The sequence below is a fragment of the Bombina bombina genome, chromosome 7 (genome assembly GCF_027579735.1).
Source record: "Bombina bombina isolate aBomBom1 chromosome 7, aBomBom1.pri, whole genome shotgun sequence".
NCBI lineage: Eukaryota > Metazoa > Chordata > Amphibia > Anura > Bombinatoridae > Bombina > Bombina bombina.
This window is the reverse complement of record NC_069505.1, coordinates 593424176-593434096: the sequence shown is the minus strand read 5'-3', so window position 1 is coordinate 593434096 and position 9921 is coordinate 593424176. Positions and strand designations below refer to the sequence as shown.

General features: G+C 37.7%; 1 protein-coding gene across 1 annotated transcript in view; it reads left to right on the top strand.

Moving 5' to 3' along the window:
- Nucleotides 1-539: 539 nt before the first annotated feature.
- The window catches only part of LOC128636637 (uncharacterized), a 73857-nt gene continuing 64475 nt past the window's right edge, over nucleotides 540-9921 (top strand). The window contains exons 1-2 of the mRNA XM_053689629.1: nucleotides 540-831; nucleotides 930-2311. Of these exons, the coding sequence (XP_053545604.1) occupies nucleotides 540-831; nucleotides 930-2311 (1674 nt within the window). The remainder of the gene's footprint in view (nucleotides 832-929; nucleotides 2312-9921) is intronic.

The window sequence follows — 9921 nt, the reverse complement described above, 5'->3', positions numbered from 1 at the left end:
GCATCATCTCCCTTTAATATAGTCAAGTTTTTCTTGACTACATTGCAGATCTGCTGATATTGTCTGCTAAACTGTGTTATAAATAGGGTAGATTGGCTATGAGGGTCTGTGTTACCCTTATTGTGAAAGACTGTATTCTTTTTTATGGGTGTGAAAAGTTCCTGTCTATCCATTTGGGCAACCTGTAATTCTAATTTTTTAAGGCTGGCTCTATGATAGCCTCTTTGCACTAATCTACTGGTCAATTCTCTAACAAGATTCCTAAGTCTGCTGGACATCTACGTATAGCACTTACTTAAATGAACTGAACCACTACCTCAGGATTCTTGCACAACTCGGCACACTTTAGAGCCGTTGGAACTTTCCAAGAACTTTCTAATCACATCACTAGCTGACAGCATACGTGTTTTGCTTTGCAGTTTCATATGTTTTTGTTGTTCTGTTTATTGTTATTTATTTCCAGATAATTGCATTTAGGGCAGGCTTGCATACTTACTTGTACTCACATTGTGTACTTAGGATTTAGTACAGTTTCCATAATGACTACTATATCGATACCCACAGGGGTTATAGATGTAAACAAAAGAAAACGCATTATGGAAACAGCACTAAAAGGTAATAACCCATTGAGTGATCTCATTAAGGAGGATGATATCACTAATGTTTTTTCAAATCTGGAACAACTCAGGTTTAAAGAAACCAACTTATGGTGGGATATTGAATTCTTGGAACTCTATATTTCTGAAAATAGAGTTCCAAGAGGATTGCGGATGAAAAAATATCCATCTTTTGCTCTCAATAATCAAAAATTTATGGAAGAATGGAATGAGAGTTTGACCAATTGCTCCATAATATTAATGAAACAATTATTGAGACACAAAAAAGAGCTTTTGATCTCATTAATTGGGATCATCTATTTTGTTCCTTAGCAACTTTTGGTTTTAAGGGTAACTTCTTAACAATGATCCATACAATTTACCAAAACCCAATTTCTAATCTATTAATAAACTCTGAACCTTCTCCAGATATTATTCTAGGTAAAGGCACACGACAGGGCTGCCCGCTCTCACCCCTTTTGTTTAACTTGGCGTTAGAGCCTTTTGCAGTGAAATTAAGGCAAGATTTACCAGGGATAATGATTGGTAAAAGTAAAACCCTGCTTACTCTATATGCGGATGATTTACTTCTATTCATGAATGAATCAGATCTATCCATACAACACTTTTTGACCCTAGCTAAACAATTCGGGTCCTTTGCGGGCTATAGGATCAACCCAGAAAAATCTGAAATTCTATGGTTTACTCAAAATGACACCCCACCGGGTAGATATCCCTTTAAACTGGTAGACTCTATAAATTACCTAGGGATCAAAATTCATAAAGACCCCAACGCATGGTATGATTTGAATTTCACACCTTATTTTTCCAAATATAAACAAGAGTTGGACAGGTGGATGTCGCTTCCAATTTCGCTATCTGCGCGAGTTGCCATGATTAAGACTCTTTTTTTTCCTCAGCTTCTTTACTTACTTCAAAACTTGCCGCTTCTGATTAAAAGTAAAGATGTGACCTTATTTAACAATCTCACAGCAGGGTTCTTATGGAACCAAAAACGCAGACGGATATCCGCACAAAATCTAACTTTACATACAAACATGGGAGGCCTGGCGCTTCCAAATCTTAAATACTATAACTTAGCTATATTAAGTAAACACATTTTAGACTGGATCACGGAAAAAGAGTATTCAACCAATCTACACCTGGAAATGGAAATTGTGACTCCATTCATACTGAGAGCCCTGATTCATCTGGATAAGAGGGAGCTACCTAAACGGCTGGTTAAGATAAGGACTCTGTTGAACCCTATCCTGGCCTGGCATAAGCTGTGTGATGAGCTAAAAATTAATTGGAAATCCTCTAAATATCTGCCCATTCGAGGTAACCCTAAATTTCCAGCTGGAATTTCTTCCAGGATTTTTAAAGTATGGTTCAATAAAGGATTACAGGATGTGATCCAAATTAGGGATAATAGGCTAGATATAGCTAAGTCATTCTTAGATCTTCAGAGTGAATTTGGGATCCATAAACATAGTTTTTATGCATACTTGCAATTGAGACATATGTATGAAGAACTGTGGCAGGATAATAAAACTGACTGGAAGTTTGGAGATATTAATATAATAATCAATATTTACAGACAAGGTATTAGGTCTATTTCTCTTTTGTATAATCTACTGATTCAGAAAGCCGGCCAGGCCCGTCTTGAAGTTTTAGTCGAGAAATGGAAAACATACTTTCCCCAGCTTACTTCGGTAGAAATTGAGGACAGTTTCAAAAGAATAGGGAAAATTACTAGTATAATATCCTGGAGAGAATCACACTGCAAACTTCTCAACTTGATATACGTTACCCCCGCACATCTTAAAAAATGGTATCCTCTTGACAATAATGTTTGTTTGAAATGTGGTAATTTGAATGCAGATATTATGCACTGCTTCTGGAATTGCCCGATAATTTATCAGTTTTGGAATAAGATAAATTTCTGGTTATCTCTCAGTTTAGAAGTCCCATATAAGATAGGCCCATTAGAGGTCTTCTTCCTGTGTAAACCTTCGGAAAATAAGTATTACAAGACAATTAACACAATTATACTGGCTGCTCGTAATACAATTTTATTAAACTGGAAATCTAATAGATTTATATCTTTTCAAAAATATAAATCGGTGGTGGCCAATACAATTATTATAGAACAATACTCCAGTGATTTATTTATAGAAGGGAATTTGGAGAAATATCTTCAAAAATGGCTGGGTATAATAAAATCCTATCCCCCCCCAATCCAAGATCAATTAATTTCTGGTATAAAGAAAACAACTTTTTTTGACACCCTGGTGCAGTTAGGCAGCTTACCATCTGAATGGGCGTAAACTTGCCACCCTAGAATGTGGCAAATCATAACATACTCTGAAATGTGGAATGAGGATGGGGGTGGGAGATTTGGAGGGATTCTTTCTTCTTCCCCTTTTTTTTTTTTTTTTTTTTATCTTGTTTTGTTTTATTTAGTTTGATTTGGGGGGGCTGTTAAACATAAGAATAAAAATACACCAACATCAATCTAATGCCAATGCAAAACTGGAAATAAGAGAAGGGAGGAGAGAGAAAAGGAGAAAATTGCTAGGCAAAGTACAATCATATATCCAGATAATTAAGCTGATACAAATAGGTATATATATATATTTATTTTTTTTTTTTTTTTGTGCTATTTGATATAGTACTGTATTTGTTAAGTTTTGTTTCGAATTACCCTGCGCAGTAAGATTAATATGTGCATGTAACACAATTCTTTTCTGTTATAGTTAATGTCTGGATAATTTGTTGGTTTATAAATAAATAATAAAAAAAAAAAAAAAGAGACACAAAAAAGAGGAGAGAGATATAATTTTGGTGGAAATTAACAAGGTTACTGAGGTTTTGCAACCCTTTGTTACAACACAAAAATTTATTGATTACACTTCACAACTTAATGAGACTATAGATAAATTAGATTCAACTCTTTCTAACCGTAAAGTACAGAACTATCATAGAGATGTGGATTATGAATTAAATATAGTGTATTCCTGGCAGCAACATAAACCTAATAAACGTAATTGGTCCACTAACAAGACCAGTTCTAAGACTACTAATAAAAGTAAAAACAACAAAAAAGGTGACAAAAGTAAGAATAGCACCGGCAGACATGTTACAGGATGACCCTGTCATAGAGATATCTGAGTCACAACAGGGAGGATTGGAACCCAGTACTAGTAGGAAAGAATTAAAGACATTAGTAAAACAACCTACACAAACCAGCACCCCTAAAAAAACTGAAGGTACCTTTCGGTACCCCAGCAGGGTCAGGAAAACTGCAAAGAAATAGCTGTTATCAACCTCTCTGATGTTATATTATCCAAAGTAGAAATTGACTTACTAAATAAAGGTCTGACATATGCACCAGCTCACAATTTTGATTTAATTAATACATTAATTGATGTTAACAAATTTGTTCGGAAGTTAGTTCTGAAAAAACACTTTTTGCATCACGATGTAGACACACCAACTGAGGATACACCCCCCTCCACTTGTCAATCGGTCGGTTTGAAATATACTGACCTAACACAACTCACCTACTTAATTTCACTTGAACAAGAATCAATTAGACAAACCCAATCACTTATAAACACCAATACCTCATTTTCTTATAAAAACACTACCTATTTCTATCCAATACACTCGAGACATTATCTACTGGATCTATATCAGAGAGTAGTTGAGAAAGAACTTACTGACATTTTCAGAACAATTGAAAGTAATTTTCCTTTGAGACCACATGATAACATGACAAATTCACAAAGACTAGCATTAGCCATATTACAGAAGAATGATAAAATTGTTATTACCCAAGCTGATAAGGGTGGGGCAGTCGTTGTTTTAAATAAGAGTGATTATATCACTGAGATTAATTCACAGTTAAGTGACAGTTCCCTATACACCAAACTTACCTTTAATCCTACGCTCTCCTTTAAGAACAAACTTTCCCACCTTCTTGATTCAGCGGTAGAAGACAATTTTATGGATAAAGATCTAGCTTCCTATATTTTTGTCTCAGAGCCTAGCACCCCTTATTTTCACATAGTGCCCAAAATACATAAACAGTTAACTAAACCACCAGGATGACCCATTGTGGCCAGTAATGGGTCACTATGCGAGAAATTAGGTAGCTGGTTGGATCATATATTACAACCCACTATGCTATCCCTACCAGGTTAGGGACAGTACACCTCTTATAACCCAATTAAAGGACATTGTTTGGAAAGATACTTATAATTGGGCCACTATAGATGTGACGGCGTTGTATTTCAACATTCCCCACACGTTGGGACTGGAAGCTATTAACGTTATGCTACATCGACATTCCAACTATAGTGACCAATTCATTTCCTTCATTGTCCAAGTTACAGAATTCTTACTAAAACATAATTTCTTTATGTTCCAAGGGGAGTACTATCTGCAGAGATGCGGTATGGCAATGGGGGCGAAATTCGCCCCGGCCTACGCCAACATCTATATGGGCTGGTTAGAGCTCAACCACATCTTTGCAGATAGTTTCCCCTTTTCTAAGAATGTTATTTTATACGGGCGCTTCATTGACGATATAATCATCATCTGGGATACTCAGGACAACAATACTGTTGACACCTTTATCAACTTTATGAATGATAACCAATACAATTTGTCCTTTACGGCCCAGCGTAGCCCCATTAGGATAAACTTTCTGGACCTACTAATTGAAGTGGATCAAGACAAAATCCTCACTTCTACCTATCGCAAACCACTAGCCCGCAACACCATACTACAAGCAGATTCATGTCACATCTCCCACTTAAAAAGAGGGATTCCGAAAGCACAATACTTAAGGTTACGCAGGAATTGCTCAGATGTTATTAAATTTAACCTCCAAGCCCAAGAATTGACCAGTAGATTAGTGCAAACTTTTCACACCCATAAAAAAGAATACAGTCTTTCACAATAAGGGTAACACAGACCCTCATAGCCAATCTACCCTATTTATAACACAGTTTAGCAGACAATACCAGCAGATCTGCAATGTAGTCAAGAAAAACTTGACTATATTAAAGGGAGATGATGCCCTACTTGAAGTGATAACAAAGGGAGTAAAATGCATAGCCAGAAAAGCCCCCACTATAGGAGATCTAACCAGAAAAAATTTAGCAGGCAAACCTACACTTCAGGTAACACAATCAAACTGGCTCAGTCCCAAATTGGGATGCTTTAAGTGTGGCCATATTCCTTGTAAAGCATGTACGTGTATTATAGTTACAGACACATTTACTTCCAGCGTCACACACCAATCTTTCAATATAAGGGATAGAATTGATTGCACTTCTCAATTTGTCATATATTTGGTCAATTGTCTCTACTGCTCCCAGCAGTATGTTGGGATTACAACTCGTCCCTTAAAAGATAGAATTCGCGAACACTTACGGTCCCTTGACGATAACCTAAAACTCCTGTAGCAAAACATTTTAGACTACATGGTTTAGGCTCTAAGTATTTTTCTTGGATAGGGATTGATAAAATCAAATTGCATCCTAGAGGGGACGATAGAGAGAAAAACCTTCGAAAGAAGGAGATTTTTTTGGATAGTTAAATTGCACACAAGGGTACCTAAAGGTATTAACAAAAGAATGGATGTAGACTTATTTGTAGAATAATAACATATAATCAATGGTTATAATATTCTAGCATTCTGATTAATAACCATGTTCCAGTAACAAGTTAAAAGCTTAAAGTAGTATAGTATCATTATTCATTCAGTTTTTGTTTTGTTCTCCTTATTAACCAATGTTAATGATTATATATACTTTTTATCATATAAGTTATTTGGTTTTTATTTTTTATTTATTTATTATTTTTTATACTAGGGAATGTCCTTCATTTTTACTTTTCCATTTCTATATCATGTTAATTAATTTTCTTATGACATAGGAGTTCGTCCTTTTCCCTTTGTCTGTTATGTATGATAAGTTTGTATAATCTTTTGCCCTGTACAAATATTTTTATGATTAGCATTACTGGTGCTGTTTATTACCAGCTAACCTAATTGGCCTGTAGTGTGGGATCTTACTATGAGCCCATTGGCTGGCTATCTGTATATAGGGCATGTATTACCTGTGATCTTTAGCCTCTGATGAAGCGCATGTGCGCATGCGCGAAACGCGCCAGGTGATCTTTGAGTTACTCACCTATGTATCTGGCAACTGTTGCTAAATAAATACCAGTTTTTCAAGCCTCAAGTCTCCGGTTCTCCCTTTCTCCTTACGGAACCTGGTTTTCTGCATACAGCAGATTGGATACCGCTTTTGGTCTACTGGAGACTTTTGCCCTTTTACCCGCTTCAACTGTAGCTTACGGGCTCTCCTGCTGACTTCATCTCCCAGCGTCTACCAACAGCGCTGTCGCTCTGACGTCAGAGCGTTCCAGTACCACGTGACGGTGGTTGGAACAGCGTGCTGTGTCCATTTCCTGCCGACGAGGACCGAGGGTATCTGCCTATCGGGACGCGCCGGTGAATGTTGGATGCGACTGGCTTTCACCTAGATCACCAGGTACTACAGGAGTCTTACAACATTGTCAAGCGGGACTCAGCTAAGTATTATTACCTTACTTGTACCACAACTTGGCTAACTTTTTCACTACTCTGGAACTTTATACTCATTTGATTTGTTCGTGTTCCAGTTGTGGACTGTTTCTAACAAGATTCCTAAGTCTGCTGGACATCTACGTATAGCACTTACTTAAATGAACTGAACCACTACCTCAGGATTCTTGCACAACTCGGCACACTTTAGAGTCGTTGGAACTTTCCAAGAACTTTCTAATCACATCACTAGCTGACAGCATACGTGTTTTGCTTTGCAGTTTCATGTGTTTTTGTTGTTCTGTATATAGTTATAATAGCTGTAACTGATTAAGTGGATTAAGGTGGTAATAGAGCATTTATTGTATAAAAAAGGGTTAATTCACCTATGAGAAACAGTTCTGTAAATAAGAATTGAAGGGAGGGGTGTTTTTTTTACCCTGTGTCTAATTACGAGTAGCAAATGTATTAGGTGTGTGTGTTTTTAATTACCAATCACATGAGAGTTGGTCCTTTAAATTTGTGTAGCATTTAACATTACATAGAGTCTATGATTACGGCAAATTAATGCTGAAACGCGTAAGACTGTGATCTTACTTGCTACCGTAGCATATTTTGGATTCTGCTCTGCTGTGTATATTTTTATCTTTTTGTATCTAATAAATTGGACATTTTATTTTTCAACATGTTTTGAGGGTCTTCGTTCTCTTGGAAATTTGTCTATTTACGTAATAATGGAGGAGTGGGAAGCTCCTTCTTTCCTATCTTAAACGACCCTACCTTGTCTTCAATACAGATCCCTTGGCCTAAACAGTCACAGTCACAGTTTGGTTCCAGCCGCAGGAGTTCAAAGTGGCAAGAGAGAAAGAGGAGCGGCTACAATGTTGCAATCAATTACAGAAAGCATAGACGAGGTCAGAAGCTGCGGAACCTTGACGTCATCCGGAGGTGCCAGGTACATGAGCTGCAGCAGTAGCGGGAGCAGAGGAGGCTCCTAAAGTGTTACAACCTGGCCTAGTGCTAAATGTCGGTGGATGGAGGTAAAGAAGGGCCAAGGAAGTGGTTGTATCATGGCCCTCTACTGATCCGGACAGAATTTTAGCTTATCCTCAGAGTGGTAAGGTCAATGTATGGACTGACAGCTGAATAACAGACTCGTACAAATGTTTGCTATGTGCCACTAATCCACAGTTCCTTTGTTTCCCGTGGCATTGGTTCTATACATATTTACGGAGGACTGTAATCTTAAAGTTTGGCTAAGTTAATACATATATAAGAGTGACTTTGAAACCTAGTGCTGTATCGATATATTTTTTAAAGCCACACTCTTATTCAGTGCAGCGGCCAGGGCAAGTGCTGCCCCCCCAAATTTGCCGCCCTAGGCACAGGCCTTATCGGTCTATGTATTAATACGCCCCTGATCTGCCCCATACCCTGTTAAAACCACACCCCTAGCAGAGCCCTATCTAGTAAATGCACAGGAGGGAGGGAAATGTCATCAGGACATACATGCACAATACCTCTAATCTCCACACATCTGATTATTATAATAAAAATGTAAAAAAAAAAAACTCTGATGCACAATTGTTTTTATTTTTTATTTTTAATCCAGTTTAAACAACATAAAACAAACTATAGATGAGCATTTAGCAGTTTTGTTCACTGCTGAATGAGGAGCTAAGAGACTGCCAGGCAGCAGCATTATTATTATTATCAGTGTATAAAGCATAGGATTCTCACCCAGGCACCATTATACCATACCCAGAATGCAGCATAAAGAGGCTCAGTGAAGGTGACAGTGTGTAAATGTCTTATTGGGTTATACAGCTCATAAAAGGTCAGACGCCCAGCCTTATAATCCAGCAGTATTCCTACTGTGTCACATGATAGAGGGGATGTAATGAGGTGTCTATTGAGTTATGTCTCATGTAAAGATTATTATAACTATACAAACACCAGGACTTGTTACTATTTCCTATCCCAGACTGATGTTTTCTCCTCTCCATACTGGTATAGCACACCCCTATACTCCAGAACCCTAATATACTGGTCTGTACTTCCCAGTAATGTCGTCCTGAGGAAAAGCTTAATACTGGAGTATAATCTGCAAATCTCTCTGGTTTTACTGGTTGCTGCTGGTTTATAAATGACCAGGAAGCAGTTTTCAGGTCATCTGATACAATAACATTATTATGAGCTGTGTTTATATTTAGTAATATGTCTGATGTCACCTGCACATAGATCTACATCAGTCACAATATCAGCTAAACCTCTGTATAAGGTCACTGAGATCAGACCCTCATCTAAATCCCCCCCAGCAGGGACCTGTTTATCACCTCTCTGTGTAACCTCATTATCTCCCTTCTCAGCACCACAAAAGTCATCTCTATGGGGGATATTTATCAAGCCATCAACCGCAAATACACCGGAATTCCGCAGTGTAATTGTGGCAAGCTTGATCTGACCTAGTTATCAAAGCCTACAGACCGGCAAAAGTTGAAATTTGTGACATAACATACGATCCGCCAGTCTCAATCCAACACAGTTCGATGCTTACGTCATTACAGATGTTCCGAATACACATTCGGCTCTATTTGACAACTTTTCACAGTTATCAAATTTCTAACAGGTACGCTGGCGACTATTCTAGCCAGCGTACCTGGTTTTCAATCCGCCACCCTGGAGGCCGCGGATGCCATAGAAATCAATGGGAGTCTGAAAGCA